Source organism: Pectinophora gossypiella, chromosome 27 (genome assembly GCF_024362695.1).
Source record: "Pectinophora gossypiella chromosome 27, ilPecGoss1.1, whole genome shotgun sequence".
In the NCBI taxonomy this organism is placed as follows: domain Eukaryota; kingdom Metazoa; phylum Arthropoda; class Insecta; order Lepidoptera; family Gelechiidae; genus Pectinophora; species Pectinophora gossypiella.
In genome coordinates this window covers 1,624,640-1,646,864 of record NC_065430.1, presented here as the reverse complement: position 1 = coordinate 1,646,864, position 22,225 = coordinate 1,624,640, and the positions used below count along the sequence as shown (strand labels likewise).

At 39.8% G+C, this 22,225-nt stretch overlaps 2 protein-coding genes across 2 annotated transcripts in view; both read left to right on the top strand.

The window, feature by feature from the left end:
* The window catches only part of LOC126378859 (probable tyrosyl-DNA phosphodiesterase), a 127,821-nt gene extending 112,117 nt beyond the window's left edge, over window positions 1–15,704 (top strand). Inside the window, exon 15 of the transcript XR_007568148.1 lies at window positions 15,671–15,704. The gene's annotated coding sequence lies outside the window, so the exon portion shown is untranslated. The remainder of the gene's footprint in view (window positions 1–15,670) is intronic.
* Window positions 670–22,225, top strand: part of LOC126379037 (uncharacterized) — a 27,193-nt gene continuing 5,637 nt past the window's right edge. The window contains exons 1-11 of the mRNA XM_050027624.1: window positions 670–1,406; window positions 2,162–2,286; window positions 3,189–3,301; window positions 5,372–5,482; window positions 6,348–7,973; window positions 8,544–9,099; window positions 9,253–9,392; window positions 16,407–16,712; window positions 19,677–19,819; window positions 21,059–21,200; window positions 22,064–22,162. Coding sequence (XP_049883581.1) covers window positions 1,354–1,406; window positions 2,162–2,286; window positions 3,189–3,301; window positions 5,372–5,482; window positions 6,348–7,973; window positions 8,544–9,099; window positions 9,253–9,392; window positions 16,407–16,712; window positions 19,677–19,819; window positions 21,059–21,200; window positions 22,064–22,162 — 3,414 coding nt within the window. The 5' untranslated portion in view covers window positions 670–1,353. The remainder of the gene's footprint in view (window positions 1,407–2,161; window positions 2,287–3,188; window positions 3,302–5,371; window positions 5,483–6,347; window positions 7,974–8,543; window positions 9,100–9,252; window positions 9,393–16,406; window positions 16,713–19,676; window positions 19,820–21,058; window positions 21,201–22,063; window positions 22,163–22,225) is intronic.

The window sequence follows — 22,225 nt, the reverse complement described above, 5'->3', positions numbered from 1 at the left end:
ATTAGTCCTTAAAGTAGCTTGATTGTTTTTTACAAAATTCTGTGACAGAGTGGTAAATTGAAATGTTGTCTCCGATGAAAAGGACCACTCTATCACAATATTTTTTGGAATGCGTCTACAAAGAAAAGTATGTTACCAAGATAAAGAGAACCACTAAATAGTCCTCTACAGACACATCTTTATATGATGTTTTAAAATATTTAATGCCGTTATAATTTTAAAGATGTTAAATCCGATAAATTGAGAAAATGTCTTTTTATTGTCGATAAAAAAGAAGAACGACCCAATTACCTATTTTCTCATTGTTGGAGTACATAATTATTCAAAAATGTAATGTAATGGCAGAAGCATATATAAAACTAATTGTTGCTTGATATTTGGATCACAGTATGTATTGAATTGACGTTGCTACCTATATTGCTTCTCTTTTGATCAGTATAATTATGGATGGAAGATGTAATTGTGTCTGGGAATCAAAAGGGTCATCATTTATACCCAAATACAAAGATAAAAGATGCATATGTCTGTTATCCATGAAATTAGAAAGTTAAACAAAGGGAAATATGGTTGTCTGGAAGAAATCGCTTTAAGCGATAAGGGCGCCATTTGCCATGTACTTACCTAATTAAGGGTCTTTTGTAATTATTTATTTGTAGTTTAGTGCATTAAAGTATATTTGTATTGTAATTAAAACACATAATAACGGGTTCTTACCGCGTTTAAATGGGGATATGAGACTCCCGATATTTCGACACTGTTGCAAGTGCCATGATCACGGTGCCATATCCCCATTTAAACGCGGTAAGAACCCGTTATTATGTGTTTTAATTATGATAATAACCGCGTAAACTTAAAACATTGTATTGTATTGTATTGAAATATGTACAGCGCTCTATATTGTTTTTGAGGAATGTAACTTGGAAAGTTCCTATATATTTATATTGGCTGCATTAGCAGTCCAATTAAACCACCAATCCGCACTGGGCCTGCGTGGTGGTTTAAGGCCCGTTCTCCCTATCCATCCATAGGGAAGGCCCGTGCCTCAGCAGTGGAGACGTTAATGGGCTGATGATGATGATATAAATCTGTAGGTATAATCGTATCTCCATCAACCCGCATTGGAGCAGCGTGGTGGAGCTCCATACTCCCTCCGGTTGATTGAGGGAAGGCCTGTGCCCAGCAGTGGGACGTATATAGGCAGTTTATGTTATGTTTGTTATAACTACGACAAGTTCTTGCGTATATTAATCACACTTCCTTCTTAGAAGTATTTATTATATCACATTATAAATAACATATAACAGCTTAGATAATCTTATTATAATTATATTATCAAAATGATAACGATAATTCATGGCAAGTAAACACAGTCGACTTCTGAAGTATCTACTGCCTGCTGATTCTATGTAAGTATCAATTATGTGTACGAATAATAATCAATTTAGGATAGTTAAGATGTTCGTTTCCCGTTTTATTCTCACTCTCTCTCTCTTTATTTAAGAGCTGCGCTCTTGTCGGTGGAGTAATCGCCGTTCCTCTCTTCTTCCCGCCAAATCCTTCACCTCCTAATACGACACGACCTGCACCTTCTCTTTTATTTGTTTCATAAATGTTATCCTAGGTCTACCCCTTCCTCTCTTCCCTTCAATTTTTCCTTCTATAATGTTTGTTATAAATGAATCGTGTCGTATCAGGTGGCCAATCATATTTCCTCTCCGGTTCTCTATAGTCTTCAATATGGTTCTCTTTTCTTCAACTCTTTCCAGCACTTTTTCATTTGACACCATTTCAGTCCAGCTTATACGCTAAACGTTTTATAATTTTGCTACTTTCGCAAAGGCCGGTCATTGGATGGGTGACCACAAAAAAAGTTTAAATCTCGAGCTCCTCCGTGCTTCGGAAGGCACGTTAAGCCGTTGGTCCCGGCTGCATTAGCAGTCGTTAATAACCAGCGATCCGCACTGGGCCCGCGTGATGGTTTAAGGCCCGATCTCCCTATCCATCCATAGGGAAGGCCCGTGCCCCAGCAGTGGGGACGTTTATGGGCTGATGATGATGATAATTTTGTACATTTCCCTTATTTCAAACGACAGTCCGCCATCTCTCTTCTCTCTCACTCACTCCTCGCTCTCTCTTTCACATACCTTTGCTAAATTTACAGATTAAAGATGTCGGAGAAATACACATTGAAGGTGGAATTCATTAACCCAACAAACATCGAATCTGAGGTACCAGACAATCAGAAGCTGCGAGAGCCAATTGAAAATGAAAATTCTACTGGAAACGGTGAGAACATAGCCAAATGTCTATTATATTAACACATTTTTTGAGATTTTAACGCGGTAAAAAGCCGATATTATACACGTGTTGGTGACGTAACGAAAACTTTAAGACATGATTCTAATACTAAACTCATTCTAATCAATTCTATATTTTGCGCTGGAAAATTTCACTTGAATATTCAGCTGAATCAGCCCCCTCAGTATTCGTTATGATGTCACTTACGCCCCGTACAAGTACATACAGGAACCCATACAAGTAGGTATGGGTGTTATCTGTCCCTTTCCTTTTCGGCGGATAAGAAAATGACAGGTACTTATAACTTAAAATAAAATCAAATGTTGTGTACTGGGGGGTAAATCAGGCCACATCGAAGGAATTCATCTTAAAAAGCGATATTTAAGTTTGACATTTGCGCGTATAAAAGTAAGTGCGCAATGCAAACAAATGTCAAATAGCAATATTGCTTTATTAGATGAATTGCTTCGATGTGGCCATTTTAACCCTCCTGGAATCAATATAGTGACGATATAGTGACTAGGATTGAAAAGGGAATGTTAGGTTGGTTTGGACACGTTGAGCGGATGAAGGATAATAGAATTGCAAAAGCGATATATAAAGCGAAAGTTGATGGTAGGGCTGACAGAGGAAGACCGAGAAGGACTTACGATGATCAAATTGGAGATGTCTTTAGAAAAGGTTCAATACGATCTACTCTGAACCGGCGTGCGTGTATGAAGCGATTGATGAATGTGGAGGAAGCAAGAGAAGTGTGTCAGGATCGAAGCAAATGGAATTCTATAGTCTCTGCTTACCCCGGTGGGAAATAGGCGGGAGTTTATGTATGGAATCAATACCAATGTTATGTTAAATTAAATACTTTATCTTTCTTTCTTCCAAAAACAAAGATGGATTCGAAAATTACGTTCCGGTGATGACAGTAAAGAAAGAGGAGGCAGTGTTAACTAACTCCACAAGCGACCTGAAGCTCCAGAAGGTCTCAGTCACGGAGGACATATCGGTGAGTTACCAGCATCTGTTCAAAAAACAAACCCACCCTGGGAAAACTGTAACCACAGAAATACAAACGTTCAGTTACAAACATTAAAAGAATTCAGTTGATTTTGTGTTTTATTTTTAATATTCTTTCATTGAGGAGCTCGGCGGCGCAGCGGTAAACGCGCTCGGTCTGCGATTGTTGAAGTTAAGCAACGTTCGCAAAGGCCGGTCATAGGATGGGTGACCACAAAAAAGAAGTTTTCATCTCGAGCTCCTCCGTGCTTAGGAAGGCACGTTAAGCCGTTGGTCCCGGCTGCATCAGCAGTCGTTAATAACCACCAATCTGCACTGGGCCCGCGTGATGGTTTAAGGCCCGATCTCCCTATCCATCCATAGGCCCGTGCCCCAGCAGTAGGAACGTTAATGGGCTGATGATTTGATTCTTTCATCGTATGGGTTTTGAGGTGGATTACCAACCTCATCAACCCTGGTGTCAGGGTTACTATTGAACCGCCAAAATCTGACATGAATCATGTAACGACTACATACTTACATCAGTAAGTAGCAGCCGGGACCAAAGCGGCTTCCGAAGCACGAAATTATCTTACTTACGTAGGTACGTTAAATAGTCGCCGCGTGAGAGCCTTCAGCGCTCCCCATTTGTCCGGCCAAGTTGTTAATGAAATAAGTATCGTCAAAAAAAGCAGGTAAGTACGTAGTCGTTACATGAGCCATGTCAGGCGTCTTTGGCCGCTCACCAATATCCCCGGTACCTGGGTTGATGAGGCAGTTAGTCTACCTCACAACCCACAAGATAGAAGACACGCACAGACGTCCCCTCAATCACTCCCAGACACTTCATACAAAACACCTCGTTTTACACAGACACTACACATTGACGTTATCGTACACGCGCATCTGTGTGTGTGACGTCTGACGCCATACGATTGAAGACTAAAGTAAGACCGAGGGGGTGAGGTAAACCTAGCTCAGCCGCTGGTGAGGAGCGGAGAGTTGCCGTTCTAAATGTAGTCATCACTAATTTAAGAGTCTCACTCTTGTCGGTGTGGCATTCTCCATGAAAAATAGGGCAGTGGTTTCCCTATTGCCTTCCGCCCCGCAGTACTCTGTCTGATGCGAGTGCGATGGCGCCCAGAGTAGTCTATTACAAAGCCATACTAGGACTCCTGTCCTCCGCCTCTGAATAGTACTGACAGTTACTTTTAATGGTTGATGAGGTTGGTACTCCACCTCAGAACCCACACGATAGAAGAAGAGAAGAAGATAAAACGCCATAAATATATCATCAGAAAACGACCGCGACAATTTTTTACGCATGCGCATGTTAGCCCTACAGGAAAACTGATGAATAAATGTATAATTTATGTTTTGCAAGGTTTTGATGCAATTTTATCAAACACTTATCTATAACGTAGTGATATTGCATTATACGTAGATAAAAGATATTAATATCTGTCAACATTCATTTGTCATGACTAAAATAGGAATGAATTGTAATCCTTTGTCCGGCCAAGTAGTTAATAAGTGAAAAAAAAACAATGACAAATCCATGATAAACCTGCTTTTGTTCGAAGAAGGTTTAATACGATCTACTCTGAAACGGCGTGCGTGTATGAAGTGATTGATGAGTGTGGAGGAAGCAAGAGAAGTGTGTCAGGACTGAAGCAAATGGAATTCTATGGGTTCTGCTTACCCCGGTGGGAAATAGGCGTGAGTTTATGTATGTATGTTGTTCGAAGAACGCGTGTTTTACATCGTTATATCCCGGGTTTGAATCTCGGTGGGGACATATCACAAAAATCACTTCGTGATCGATCAGGACATTACAGACTGATCACCTGTTTGTCCGATAGTAAGATGATCCGTGCTTCCGAAGGCACGTTAAGCCGTTGGTCCCGGTTACTGCTTACTGATGTAAGTAAGTAATCGTTACATGAGCCATGTCAGGGGCCTTTGGCGGCTTAATAGTAACCCTGACACCAGGGTTAACGCGGTTCGTACACTACCACACAACCCACACGATAAAAGAAGAAATATTTATATTTGACCATATCTGCCTCCTTCATTTCAGGAAAATGAGGAAAAGAAGCCTCGGAGCAGAATACCGAAGATGAGGTTCAGACAGGCAGCGGAGAAGGTGAAGAAAGAAAGGAGAAGATCAAATGAAGAACAAGAACCACATGTAAGTTTTGTCATCATCATTAATTTAAGAGCCACGCTCTTGTCGGTGTAGCATTCTCCATTCTTGTCTACCAAAGGCCAATTCTTTCACTTCCTTATAAGACATGACGTTCACCTTCTCTTTAATCTGTTCCATGTAAGCTCTTCTTGGTCTTCCCCTTCCTCTCTTTCCTTGTAGCTTCCCTTCTATGGTGTTTTTAATAAATTCGTCGTGTCTTATTAAGTGTCCAATCATCTTGTCTCTTCTGTCCTCAATAACTTTCAATATTTGCCTTCCTTCCCTTACTCTTACTAGCACTTCCTCTTATTCTATCATGTGGGTTGAGAGGTGGATGACCATGACCAACTTATCAACCCTGGTGTCAGGATTATTATTGAGGCGCCAAAGGCCCCTGACGTGACTCAAGTAACGACTACGTACTTACATCAGTAAGTAATGACCGGGACCAACGGCTTAACGTACCTTCCGAAGCACGGTTCATCTTACTTTTGGACAATTAAGTGATCAGCCTGTAATGTCCTAACTCCAAACTAGGGATCACAATCACAATTTTTGTGATTTGTCCCCACCGGGATTTGAACCCGCGCCCTCCGGATCGTGAGCACAACGCTCAACCACTGGACCACGGAGGCCGTTATTTAGACCATGATTCTGAGTTAATATCAAGTAGAATTATCCGTCGCAAAAGTAAGGAACTGAAAAAAAAAAAATAAAAAACGTTACATTTTTTATGAATTTTCTGATAAAAATTCCACTTGATATCAACTCAGAATCATGGTCTTAATTATTCCCCTCTGTTTTCGTTACGATGGCACCAACACCCTGTATAGAATATCCTCTTCTTAACTATTTTATTGTTTTCCAGTCACCAGCTGCTTTACTTCGTCGCTCATCAATACCAAGACTGAAGAGAAGAACTGGTTCCACAACAGAAACCAGCAACATTGAAGAACCCAAAGCCACTGCTGATACAAACGAGCAAACCGAGTCTCCAGAAGACGAATTCGATAAAATATTTGATGAAATCATTCATACAGCTAATACCACCCCTATTGTTGACACAACGCTTGATAAAGTAAAAATTGACGACGCAGAAGAACTAGAACATAGCTTTGAAGAAATCATACATGATTATGAAGAAAATAAGGTACAACCTATAGATGTTAAAAAAGTGAGGTCGAGGATTCCGCTAGTTAAACAAAAGAGCTTGCCAGAAGAGAAGTTTGCTAAGAAACTTGATAGAAGATTGTCATTGAAAAGTATACCTTTCGACGATGATGATAACGCACAAAGCAATGTCGTCAAAAGTGATGAAAATGGCAAGAATACAGACAGTGTCGATGATAATACAAAAGGGAACTTTACAGAGACTAAGGAACGTGAAGTTAAAGATGTGAATCAAGTAGGACATGATAAAAAAGAGACTGTTAAAATTGTGACACCTATATTAAGGACAACTGAAACAAAGGCTCCTAAAAATGATGATGTAGATAAAATAGATATACCAACTAATAAGAATAAAGAATTTGAACCCGTGAGTGAAAGCCAAATGCCCGACTCAAGTAAACTAGTGAAACAAATTAATATGGTACAAAATAAGAATTCTGATGACAGTAATAAACCTTTAGTAGCAAACGGGGGTATTAACAATAGGAAATATAACCCAGACAAAGCTGAAGACAAAGAAAGAAATAGAAAAATACCTGTATTAAAAGGTAAAGTAAGTCAACTTGTAAATAAAATCACCTCTACCGACGAAAGTTCAACAGCAGAGACTAAGAAAGATATTGCGAGCGAAGCTCCAAAGAAGAAATCTATAATGTCTAAGATAGCAGTATTTAATAAAGACAAGGATGACAACACAGACAGACCTAACGACTTCAGAAAAATAAAAACATTCTCCAATATAAACCACCTAAGGAAATTAGACGATGCTTACGATAAAACGAACACACCAGAAAAATTACATGAGGATGCATATGAGAATCTAAATTCTGAAGCTCAAACAGCTGCTAACAATATTTCACCGCCTAATACACCAATGCCTTCTATCACGGAACCAGGAAAAGATAACATGATTAAAGAAAATGTTATGGCCTCACCTAAAACTGAAGAATACATGGATACGCCTGTAGAAGATTCTGTTTTAGCTCAAGAAAGTGAAGAGTTTACTAATAAAAACAATCCAGTAGAAGAAGTAGACCCAGCTATTGAATTTACTAAAGAAAAACATAAAATTGAAGTTGAAAGTATAGAGTTGCAAACTCCAGAAGTAATTTATTCTGATGAATCGCCTTTAGAAGCGTATAATAACAATTTGAACGTTGAAGCAGTGAATAAAGAAATAGAAGAAGAAGTTATCCCGAAAGGCAAAGTTAGTAGCATAATACATAGAATAATTTCGCAAGAAGATACTTTGGAGACTAAAAAAGAAGCTGTCATAGAAGTTCCTATCAAAAAGTCTGTGTCATCTAGGATAGCTATGTTTGAGGTAAGTATATTTTCGTGTGAATGTCGTGAGGAAACCCACATTCCCGAGAAATGCGTTTCGGAGGTATGTGACCTAACCTGTACTGGGCTGGTTTTCCCTTTGCAAGTTGGAAGGTGAGACAGGCAGTCGCTTCTGTAAAAAAACAGGACCTGTCAAATCTTTAGTTTGGTAAGCGACAGGGTTCGTAAAACGGGATAACGTTAGGGACATGATGTTTAATATATGGTCAAACATGAACCTAGATAAATAAATAAAATATAAATAAGTTCACAACTATCTGATTGGGGTAGCCAGAAGTACATCCATCGCAAGATGAACTAAGTACCCACACTTCCCCAGCTTTCTGTTAGAGCAATAATAGGTGAGCCGTATCGCCGTCTACAATGGTCGAGCCAACTGTGTTGTGAAAACTAAACTCTAAGATTACTTTATAATGTCAAATGAAAATGATATTTTCAGTTATTCAAAATTCAAATTCAAAATAATTTATTCTAGAATCTAGTAATAGTAACAGATTCGAAAACGAGGACAGATTTTATTGAAAATTCATTTATTTTTTAAAATTTTCAGCGTCAAACCACTGTCGATAACAGCCCGCATATGCCTAGAATAATCGACGAAGTTTTAAAAGCCCAACCACCACGGAAAATGGAAACGAATAACTATCAAAATGCTAACATTTTCAACAATGAAACCGAAGATTCAAAGCCTATTGAAGACCCAGAGATATCGCCAGAAGATTCACACGATGATGATAATCACAAATTTTTAATAGATAACAGCTTAGAAATTCATAGACAAGCCTCTATTATTGTCGATGAAACAATTCAACATGTTTCTTATGTCATTGACGTTCAAACGAGCGATGAAGAAAGTAACTTCATCGAAATTTCCGAAGAATTTAATAACGATTATAATGATAAAGACCTCAATGTAACTTCGAAAGGAGTCACCAAAGAGATTGCAACAGATAAAGAATTAAAAACAAAACAGAATCCCGATGAAAGAGAATTTAAACCAAGAACAAATGAATATTTAAAAGTAGAAGATAGATTGAAAAGAATGCAGTCTAGACATGAAGATGTTAATATTAAGAAGACGAAGTCAACTGCTGATTTACATATAGGTAACCTACATTTTTACATAATAAATACAATTTCTAACACGTCTAAATTACATGTAATCATAAACATCCTATAATATACGTCCCACTGCTGGGCACAGGCCTCCCCTAAATATTAATTTCGGATTAAGTTACTTTTGTACCATTCACTTCTAGAAGAAGCTGTAAAAGGCAAAGTCCACCAGATGATAGTGAGGATGAACTCGATGGAGAAGCTAGTGGAGAAGAGGACTCCCATTAGCGTCAAGGAGCAGCCGCGGAAGAGGTCTGTGCTGGAGAAGATTGCTTTGTTTGAGGTAAGACATGATACAATACAAATTATTTATTGCGACTTTCCAATCGGCGTTCCCCAAAAACACGATAGATGGCGTTGTTAAGTTTTTCTTCGTTTAAACTTCTAATTTCATGGATAACAGACATGTGCATCTTTTATCTTTGTTTTTGGGTATAAATGATGACCCTTTTTATTACACCAAGGTACAATTACAACTTCCACCCATTATTATTCTGATCTATATAAAGAGAAGCAATATAGGTAGCAACATAATTCTTTACATAATGTGATCCAAATATCAAGCAACAATTAGTTTTATATATGCTTCTGCCATTACATTACATTTTTGAATAATTATGTACCCCAGCAATGAGAAAATAGGTAATTATCACGTTAAAAATGAACAACGCCATCTATCGTGTGTTTGGGGAACGTCGATTGGAAAATTCCTCAATGGGGTAGCCAGAGGTACAGTCATGAGCAATATAATGTACCTACTTTAGGACTCTGTCGCACTAACATATTTGACATTTAGTGAGACTTGCAGTTAAATTTGTCAAAAAAGTTAATGTGACATGGTACCAAAGTGTATACATATTAATGCTCGTGACCGTACATCCATTGCAAGATGAACTAAGTACTCACGCCTCACCGAGCTTTCTGTTAGACCAACGTGATAGCCTGATAGGTGAGCCGTATCGCCGTCTATAATGGTCGAGACAACTGTTTTAATGAAAACTGCACTTAAGATAAATAATGAAATGAAATGAATTACTTTATTTCAGACCTTAATCCATATTTGTTAGTAACAATGTGAACTTAAACTATGTTAGCACCTATCCTACACACACATTACACATACATAGGAACTGCCAAGCTCTTCTTAACATATCTTGAGCACACATGCATCTTCACCTAAAAACCCAGAATAGGACTGTCCCACCTATCAACAATAAGTTCCAGGAGGCTGTTGGTACCACCCCTCAATTAATAACCCGTCCCTTTCCTTTTCGGCGGATAAGAAAATGACAGGTAAGGTCAACGAAGGGAAGACCGTCCGACATAAAAGACCGTCTTGTGCCAATAACTTCTGGGGGGTTAAAATGGCCACATCGAAGCAATTCATCTAAGAAAGCAATATTGCGCATTGCAAACAAATGTCAGGGTTCCGACATGAAAAATCAACAACAATAATGTATTGTATTGTATTATAAGGAACAAGTTACCTCGTAGCTAGAACTATCCTTTTTCATGTCGGAACCCAATTTTTCACGAAAAAATAATAAGAAAGTTCGCCAGCAAACTTAACATTTTGATATTCACCCAAATATTCTATCTCCAGCCGCCACTGTCCTTATTTGTTCACGATAACAATTAATTGTTTAATTTAAAACCTATTAACATAACGACTTCACATTAAAGTGCCATTAAGTTAATGCTTTATAATTATCTTGTATAGCGATTCGACCCAGTTTCGGCTGGACTTAATTTTTACGTATAAATTAAAATTACGATTAATATTGATTGATTATTTTTACCTTATAACATAACATAAGAGAGGAAGGGGAAGACCAAGAAGAGCTTACATGGAACAGATTAAAGAGAAGGCGAACGTCGTGTCTTATAAGGAGTTGAAGGAATTGGTCTTTGATAGACAAGAATGGGGAGCTCGGTGGCGCAACGGTAAACGCGCTCGGTCTGCGATTGTTGAAGTTAAGCAACTTTCGCAAATGCCCGTCATAGGATGGGTGACCACAAAAAAAAAAGTTTTCGTCTCGAGCTCCTCCGTGCTTCGGAAAGCACGTTAAGCCGTTGGTCCCGGCTGCATTAGCAGTAGTTAATAACCATCAATCCGCACTGGGCCCGCGTGATGGTTTAAGGCCCGATCTCCCTATCTATCCATAGGGAAGGCCCGTGCCCCAGCAGTGGGGACGTTAATGGGCTGGTGATGATGATGATGAGACAAGAATGGAGAATGCTACACCGACCTCTGTAGCCATAGAGGCAGCCAATCAGCTCGCGACACCAAACACTTCAGGACCTCGATACCGACCCCGCCAGCGTGCAATTTAACGTGATAATTACCTTTCTCATTACTCGGACACATAATTAATCAAAAATACAATGTTTTAAGTTTACGCGGTTATTATCATAATTAAAACACATAATAACGGGTTCTTACCGCGTTTAAATGGGGATATGATCCAATCCAATCTCATCAGTCATCCCGTGATCATGGCACTTGCAACAGTGTCGAAATATCGTGAGTCTCATATCCCCATTTAAACGCGGTAAGAACCCGTTATTATGTGTTTTAATTAAAAATACAATGTAATGGCAGAATCATTAACGGCCTCTGTGGTCCAGTGGTTTGAGCGTTGGGCTCACCATCCGGAGACCCCGGGTTCGAATCCCGGTGGGGACATATCACAATAATCACTTTATGATCCCTAGTCTGCTTAGGACATTACAGGCTGATCACCTGATTGTCCGAAAGTAATATGATCTGTGCTTCGGAAGGCACGATAAGCCGGTGGTCCCGGTTACTGACTGATGTAAGTGAGTAATCGTGACATGAGCCATGTCAGGGGCGTTTGGCGGGTCAATAATAACCCTGACAACAGTGTTTGCTCTAGTGGTAATTTTTATCAAAATCAGCCTAGTAGTTTAGGTGTGGAGAAATGACAGACATACAGAAGGATTTACCAACAGTCACATCTAAGTATATACAATTACTTATTGACATATTCAATAACTACCCATATTTAGGATATTTTTCATTTGCGTTAAAGTTATATTACATTATGGACAGCTTCTTCATCTTTTCTCTTACCAAAGATAATTATTAAGTGAAATAAAAACGCATTTTTTGTGACTGTGTCTACCCTGATACGGAGTAGGCGTGAGTTTTTTGTGACAACATTCTCATCATGGATGACGACTCAGCTATGGTATGTGTTAGTTATGGTTTAATAAAACATAAAAAAAAACATAAACAGCCTATATACGTCCCACTGCTGGGCACAGGCTTCCTCTCAATCAACCGGAGGGGCTATGGAGTATACTCCACCACGCTGCTCCACTGCGGGTTGGTGGAGGTGTTTTTACGGCTACTAGCCGGGACCAACGGCTTAACGTGCCCTCCGAAGCACGGAATCATCTTACTTTTTCGGACAATCAGGTGATTCAAGCCTGAAAAGTCCTTGCCAAACAAAGGACAGTTTCACAAAGTGATTTCGACAATGTCCCCATCGGGAATCAAACCCGGACCTCCAGATCGTGAGCCTGTAATGTCCTAACCAAACTAGGGACCACAAAGTGATTTTTGTGATATGTCCCCACCGGGAATCGAATCTGGGAGCTCCGGATCCTGAGCCCAACGCTGAAGCACTGGACTATGGAGGAGTCTCTGCTTACCCCGTTGGAAAATGGGCGTGAGTGTATATATGTATGTATGTAAACAAAGCAATAAGTACGTAGTTTATTTTATTTATTTTTAATAAATCACATAATTATAAGTATTACTTATTGGTTTAAAGAAAATAGAAAGAAACATTTAAGTATTAAGTATTTTCGACGCTTTCCGCACTTTCTTTTTTTTTAATTTGCATAACATTTAACCTATTAATTGGGGTAGATTGATATTTATTATTTTTTTTAAATTAATAAAAAAATAAAAATAAAGGTAGAATCATTTTATGATACTACCCTACTATACAATTGTGCACTAGATTGGCATCTGTAGTGTTGTGATCAATAATATCAAATCGATTATCGACATTATCAAATAATGTCTTTTTCACATACACATACATAAAACCACGCCTTTAATCCTAAATGAGGTCTAATAAGACACGACGAATTCATTAAAAACATCATAGAAGGAAAGCTAGAAGGAAAGAGAGGAAGGGGAAGACCAAGAAGAGCTTACATGGAACAGATTAAAGAAAAGGTTAACGTCGTGTCTTATAGGGAAGTCAAGGAATTGGCCTTTGATAGACTGGAATGGAAAATGCTACACCGACAAGAGCGTGGCTCTTAAATTGATGATGAATGCCTATTTCCCACCGGGCTAAGCAGAGACTATAGAATTCCATTTGCTTCCATCCTGACACACTTCTCTCGCTTCCTCCATATTCATCAATCGTTTCATACACGCTGGTCCAGAGTAGATCGTACTGAACCTGTAAAATCACTTCAAAAATATGTCGCGTCAAAAAAAGAAGAAAAAAACCATTCGACCGCTGCATATCGATAGGTATCTAAATTATCGATATTTAGCACCACTAAAGTAAACAACATGATTTGGATAGAATACGTTACCATTATAGTAAAAATGATGGTATAAGAAAACCAGATATGCTCAATCCTATGACAAGCCGCCATTGCTAGCCCATTGATGACGTAAGTGTTACCCTTCAATGGGTATCTCCAACATTCCAAGGACGTACTTAAATTTTATTATTGCAAATTAGGTCTTCTTCGGGTGGCGCAGCGGTAAACGCGCTTGGTCCGCGATTGTTGAAGTAAAGCAACTTTCGCAGAGGCCGGTCATAGGATGGGTGACCACAAAAAAAAAAAAGTTTTCATCTCGAGCTCCTCCGTGCTTCGGAAGGCACGTTAAGCCGTTGGTCCCGGCTGCAATAGCAGTCGTTAATAACCACCAATCCGCACTGGGCCCGCGTGGTGGTTTAAGGCCCGATCTCCCTATCCATCCATAGGGAAGGCCCGTGCCCCAGCAGTGGGGACGTTAATGGGCTGATGATGATGATGAGGTCTTCTTCTATCGTGTGGATTGTGAGGTGGAGTACAGGGTTACTATTGAGCCGCCAAAGGCCCCTGACATGGCTCATGTAACGACTATTTACTTACATCAGTAAGTAGTTACCGGGACCGGGATGTTACTTTTTGGACAATCAGATGATCAGCCTGTAATGTCCTAACCAAACTAGGGATCACAAAGTGATTTTCGTGATGTGTCCCCACTGGGATTCGAGCCCGGGACCTCCGGATCGTGAGTCCAACGCTCAACCACTGGACCACGGAGGCTGTTGGAAATGAAGTGAATTACCTACTATGTTTTTATATTTACCTTGCAAGGAAATTTTGAACTTTTAGTATAAGATTTACTAACAGTTTTAATGTGTTTTATAATATGACAAGTAATAGTAATTAAATACATTAGTCAGTAATTCATTTAATTTTCAATGATAAAATTTACGTCCTTGGAATGTTGGAGATACCAATTTAATGGTAACACAGTGGTAACACTTACGCCATCAATGGGCTAGCAATGGCGGCTTCTCGTAGGATTGAGCATACTTACCTGGTTTTCTTATACCTTACATTAGAGTTTGTTTCGCATTCTACCGTCAGTCTGGAGCCAACCTTCGTCAAGGAACTATGGGTATCGCGTTGGGTGTCAACATACCATTAAACGTTATACGTTTTCTATTTTATTTATATGTTTTATTCGTTGGGAAGCCGGTAAGTTGTTTTTATCAATTCTTCTTCTATCGTGTGGGTTGTGAAGTTTACAAACCTCATCGACCCTGGTGTCAAGGTCATTGTGCGGCCAAAGGCTGGCATGACTCATGTAATGACTACGATCAGTGAGGCCTACGTCTTAACGTGCCTTCCGAAGCACGGTTCATCTTACTTTAGGACACACGGGTGATCAGCCTGTAATGTCCTATCATGAAGTGTTTTTTGTGATGTACCCACCGGGATTCGAACCCGGGACCTCCGGATCGTGTGCCCAACCATCTTGACAATTCACTTATCGTTATCGACCCACTAGGGTCGATTAATTCTTTAAAATATGTTCCTCTCACACGGCGCCCTGAGCCGAGGTTCGCGCCCAACAGGGCACCCTCAGGCCTGTTGTCTTAAATTTTGTACCGCGTGCGAGCGTTTAGCGCGCCCCATTTGTCCGGCCAAGTAGTCAATGTTATGTGCATTTATTTTGTTATTGATTTATTATTATTATGATTACTTCTACTATTATACTCGCATACACTAAACTCGCATACTCACATATTCATATTCCTACTTAACACACACACCTTCATCCTAAAACTACGTTAGTATTATATGATCTGTGTAATGAGCATATTTTTGTATATTTTTTTTTGTATTTGTATTGTATTGTAACCCTGACAGGGTTGATAAGCTCGGTCATTGATCCCACAACTCACACGATAGAATAATGTTACTTATAAGAAAACCAACATAACTTTGTTTCATGAGTACCCACATTTACATTTAGTCTATTTTTTTTTGTTTTCCCCGAAGTGTAAGGCAAAGGGAACTATGCCCATACAGCCATGTCTTACGTATCTTTTTTCTTGATGATTAATGAAATGATGAAAGGTGATGATGATGAAACCTAAGCCCCCACCCTCGGAGTAGACTCCTACTCCGAACCCCAAACGAATTAACTCAAAAGTCCGCATAAACTTTCAAGTTATGAAGCGGCTTCTTGGCACGAAGCGAAAATAGGCAGATACACTTTGTTTATTGAATACCCCGATATAATAACACTCGCGAATGTCTTCCGACTAACTTAATGCGATCATTAACCACAAAACACCACTTCGTATTAATTATTTAGATTATTCAATGAAGAAAGCAACTGTCCCGTTCCTGTTTCCCGCCAAAAAGCCTTAGTCTTATTATTTTTTATTATAGTTTCTTTAGATTATGGTTAGGTTTTAGGAAATACCTACTACTTTTTATTATATTATATTGAGTATTTAATATACAGGGTGTTAATGACTCGTAACGAATACTGAGAGGGTTGATCAATTGGAACTTTCCGTCGCAAAATTATATGTTTTCTTCTCAAAGTTTTATAATTTGACATACTTAATTCTAATGTATAAATTTGACAAAGCATAACAAATACTTTATTGCACAAACACGAAATACAATAGGCGGTCTTATAGCTAAGTAGCAATCTCTTCCAGGGCAACCTTTGGGTAGAAGATATATTAGTTTTTTTTAAACTTATCTAACCATTTTTTTTTATTTCCAGCAAAAACTGATATCGTCTGACACGATGAACTCGACGTCTACTTTGAGGCCCCCTGTGGCCCCGACCGTGGGCCCTGTGGCCCCCAACGCGGGCCCCATTACGGCCCTAAGTGGGGCCTCGATAGAAAACTCAACAACGGAAGAGGTGTCTACAAGTATGCCGTTCAATGAGTATCCTGAGAAATACAAGGCGAAGATTGAAGGTCTGCTCAGTGCCAAAGCGACGTATGGCGTGATGAAGGACATGCAGTATATCACGCTGGCAAATGGAAAGAAAATGCCTGTATTGGCACTTGGAACCGCTTTGGTAAGTTTTATACATAAACTCACGCCTATTTCCCACCGGAGTAAGCAGAGACTATGGAATTCCATTTGCTTCGATCCTGACACACTTCTCTTGCTTACTCCACATTCATCAATCGCTTCATACACGCACGCTGGTTCAGAGTAGATCGTACTAAACCTTTTCTAATGACATCTCCAATTTAGTCAATGTAAGTCCTTCTTCATGAAAATTGTACTTATTTTTTAATAATTTTCAATTCCATACTTTTGCGACAGAAAATTCCATCTGATAACTACTCAGCATCATTTACATATTGTTCGGGCTGGAAACATATAGGTGGCGCTGTACAGATTTTCCTTCGTTTAACCTTCTAATTTCATGGATAACAGACATTTTCATCTTTTATCTTTGTTTTTGGGTATAAATGATGACCCTTTTTATTACACCAAGGTACAATTACAACTTCCACCCATTATTATTCTGATCAAAATAAAGAGAAGCAATATAGGTAGCAACATAATTTTATACATAATTATTTTTATATAATATGCTTCTGCCATTAAATTATTGTATTTTGGAATAATTATGTACCCGGTAATGAGCAAAAGGTAATTATCACGTTAAAGCTGTACATAACATAACATACATAACATAACCAGCCTAATATACGTCCCACTGCTGGGCACAGGCCTCCCCTCAATCAACCGGAGGGGGTATGGAGCATACTCCACCACGCTGCTCCAATGCGGGTTGGTGGAGGTGTTTTTACGGCTAATAGCCGGGACCAACGGCTTAACGTGCCCTCCGAAGCACGGAATCATCTTACTTTTTCGGACAATCAGGTGATTCAAGCCTGTAAAGTCCTTACCAAACAAAGGACAGTCTCACAAAGTGATTTCGACAATGTCCCCATCGGGAATCGAACCCGGACCTCCAGATCGTGAGCCTAACACTCTAACCACTAGACCACGGAGGCTGTACAACGCCCTCTATATTGTTTTTGGTGAACGTAGCCTGGGAAGTTCCTCAATACGTCGAAATAGGAAAATGATTGTTTATTTAAAATCCAGTCATCGAAACTTTTTTTTTAGTTATTTAATTTACAATTTACAATTGAAACAGTAAAAAAATAGGCGATTCATACAAAAAGTCGGTTTCCGTTTTTCTTATCAGGTTTTTTCACAGTAACACAGAATAGGGAATATACCACGTATAGAACGGCAACTCTCCGCTCCCCACCAGCGGCTGAGCTAGGTTTACCTCACCCCCTCGAACATAGTGTAGCGTAGCTCATATTACTTGTTAAGGTAAACATAGAGATAAGTTAGCTTTAAGAACTTTTGTATGTCAGTTACCTAGTAAACGCCTTACAGTGAACACGCACTTATTATTTGCCGCCCTTCTGAACCACATAATATACTTAGTCTCACACCCAGTCAGTATCACCACAATTAACATAAACCACACTATTTCGACAAAGTAATGACCATTTCGGCAAAATAGTTTAGACTTGAATCGTGAAGGCTGCGCGCGGACTGTTGTTTTTTTTATTTTTTATCAGTTTAGTTTATACCTCGCCCTCCCTCGGTGTTACTTTTTACTTTAGTCTTCAATCGTATGGCGTCAGACGTCACACACACAGATACGCGTGTACGATAACGTCAATGTGTAGTGTCTGTGTAAAACGAGGTTGTTTGTATGAAGTTTCCGGAGTGTAACATAACGTGGCACGTCTTTGTCTATATACTATACACCTCTACCTACCCCTTTGGGGATACAGACGTGATAATGACATTCCACCATTGATTTCCCACTACCGTAGATACAGCGCTTGATACAAAAATGCGGCGAAAACTTGGCGCTTATTTAGCTATACATTCGTACACAGCGGTATACAGGGTGTTAGTGACATCGTAACGAAAACTTTGAGGGGTGATTCAGGCCATAATTCTGAGTTGATATGAAGTGGAATTTTCCGTCGCAAAAGTATGGAACGGAAAATACTTTAAATAAGCTCTAAAGTTTTCATGACTTCTCCGACAGGAAATTTCACTTGATATCGACTCAGAATCATGGTCTGAATCATCCCCCTCAATATTCGTTACGGTGTCACTAACACCCATACCTACTTGTATGGCTACCGTATGTACTTGTATGGGGTGTAAGTGACATCATAACGAATACTGAGAGGGATGATTCAGCTGATTATTCTGAGTTGATATCAAGTGGAATTTTCCATCGCAAAAGTATAAAATTGAAAATAATTTTAAAAAACTAAAAAGAAAACATGAATTTTGCGACGGAAAAGTCCACTTGATATCGACTCAGAATCATGGTCTGAATCATCCCTCAAAGTTTTCGTTACGATGTCACTAACACCCTGTATACATACATACATAAACTCACGCCTATTTCCCACCGGGGTAAGCAGAGACTATATAATTCCATTTGCTTCGATCCTGACACACTTCTCTTGCTTCCTCCACATTCATCAATCGCTTCATACACGCACGCCGGTTCAGAGTAGATCGTACTAAACCTTTTCTAAGGACAACTCCAATTTGGTCAATGTAACAGCAGTATATACATTCAATAAAATAGTGTCAAATTAAGAAAGTACGCATCGTCTTATTACGCATATTAGCGCGTGGTGCTTCGTAACGCGGTCGGGTTATACTGCGACTCGGATTGACCGGGAGTATTTGTTTTAGTGTATTTTAAATTAAAATAATAATTATGGTGGGTTTTACTGCGAAAATTAAAATGTATACTGTCATTGTCACTGTCATTGCTTATGGACTTGAGCGTGATCTTGAGGGTAGTCTCAGCTGAGAATAGTTTATTAATACCACACTGAGAGTTCTTACGTAATCGACTGACTTGTAAAGCAAGTTTATTTTTATTCCGGGTATTAACAATGTGTTATTATTCTTCAATCTATTCCATCGAGAAGAGCATCACCAACACCTAGATATGATATTCCAGATGGACCCAACCCTCCTGCCGTACATCATTGGTGCTGCCATCGACCTCGGGTTCCGCGCCATAGACACGGCGTACATCTATGGTAATGAGGAGATGATCGGAAACGCCATTCGTGCCAAGATTGAGGACGGTACTGTTAAGAGGTATGCAGCAGCTTGACAAATACAAATCATCACCAGCCCATTAACGTCCCCACTACTGGGGCACGGGCCTTTCCTATGGATAGGGAGATCGGGCCTTAAACCACGCGGGCCCAGTGCGGATTGGTGGTTATTAACGACTGCTAATGCAGCCGGGACCAACGGCTCAACGTGCCTTCCGAAGCACGGAGGAGCTCGAGATGACAACTTTTTCTTTTTTTGTGGTCACCCATCCTATGACCGGCCTTTGCGAAAGTTGCTTAACCGAGCTCCTCACAAATACAAATAAGTACACTTTATTGCATCTAACCGGCTCCCCATTTGTCCGGCTAAGTAGTTAATGTCATCTGCGGCAAATCTACAATAAGTCACGTCAAAAAAATGCACCTAACCTAACCTCTTCTTCTTCGTGGGTTGTGATTGAGACGCCAAAAGCCCTTGACATGGCACCCATATTAAAAGAAATATTTCTGAAAGAGACTTAACTAGGTATAATATACATAATATGTGTTATTTCTGGGATATAGAAATAACACAGGATATATTTTACTCCTTTGCTTTTTACACACACCTTATATTAAAACGAAAAACCTCTCACCCGACCGACATCGCACCATAGACTCCCCTTTCTTACTTTTTAAAACTACCTTACGTCCCATTCATTAACCATCCTCCATTCATACCATAAACAATCAAATTCCCATTCATTATCCTTACATAACAGCCTCCGTGGTCTAGTGGTTGGAGCGTTAGTCTCACGATCTGGAGGTCCGGGTTCGATTCCCGATGGGGACATTGTCGAAATCACTTGGTGATACTGTCCTTTGTTTAGTAAGGATTTTTCAGGCTTGAATCACCATTGTCCGAAAAAGTAAGATGATTCCGTGCTTCGGAGGGCACGTTAAGCCGTTGGTCGGTCCACCAACCCGCAGTGGAGCAGCGTGGTGGAGTATGCTCCATACCCCCTCCGGTTGATTGAGGGGAGGCCTGTGCCCAGCAGTGGGACGTATAGGGGCTGTTTATGTATACGTACTTATGTATGTTATGTGTCTCTTTGTGAGATTTTTAAGTGGCGTCTTTTTGAAAAATCAACAATCTGATTACATTACATAATCAATTATCTACAACGATTACGGTTTTCTTTTTGGCTTCTTTTCTTTTGACGTGACTTATTGTAGATTTGCCGCAGATGGCATTAACTACTTGGCCGGATGGCGTGACTTTTTCTTTTTGGCATTTCAGAGAGGATCTATTCATAATCGGCAAGCTGTGGAGCACATTCCACAGGCGGGACCTGGTGCCACGCGCGTGCGCAGATTCGCTGCGCAACCTGCGCCTGGACTACTTCGATCTCTACCTCGTGCACAACCCCATGTCATTCAAGGTACTGTTGGAATAAAGAATAATGGGGGAGGGGAGCTGCGATTGTTGAAGTTAAGCAACTTTCGCAAAGGCTGGTCATACAATATCCAAACATGAATTCGAAGATCATTGGTTTAGGCCTTCGCTGGATTCGAACCTGCGACCTCAAAGTGAGAGGCAAGCGTTCTACCAACTGGGCTACCACGGCCCACGCGTTATACCCATATGTGATCCAAATATCAAGCAACAATTATTTTTATACATAGTATAAAACAAAGTCGCTTTTTCTGTCCCTATATCCCTATGTACGCTTAAATCTTTAAAACTACGCAACGGATTTTGATGCGGTTTTTTTAATAGATAAGAGTGATTCAAGAGGAAGGTTTATATGTATAATAACATCCATTAAATAGTGGAGAAATATTGTTATTTTTGAGGTTTTTAATGTGATGTAAATAATTTCATTTTATCCTCAACATTGCACCCGAACGAAGCCGGGGCGGTCGCTAGTTTTTTATATAAGTATGCTTCTGTCATAACATTCTATTTAAGTATGTATAACTATATAGGTAAGTACCCGAGCATTATAGGTAATTATACCGTTAAATCTGAACAACGCAATCTACTTAGTTTTTGGGGAACGTAGCCTGCAAAGAACATTATAGAAGGAAAAATTGAAGGGAAGAGAGGAAGGGGTAGACCTAGGATAACATTTATGAAATAAATAAAAGAGAAGGTGCAGGTCGTGTCGTATCGGGAGGTGAAGGTTTTGGCGGGAAGAAGAGAGGAATGGCGATTACTCCACCGACAAGAGCGCAGCTCTTAAATAGAGAGAGAGAACCTGCAAAGTCCCTTATTAACGCGAAAATTTCCCTTTCGCTTCAGGAGGGAGGTGACCCGTTGCCGAGGATAGCCAACGTGCTGCAGTACTCCGATGTCGACTACCTGGACGCGTGGTACGGGATGGAAGACCTCGTCGGCAAGGTAGACCAAAAGCAGCAAGATGGGCGTTTTTTTTTACTACTAAACTGCTCATGCCAGTAAACT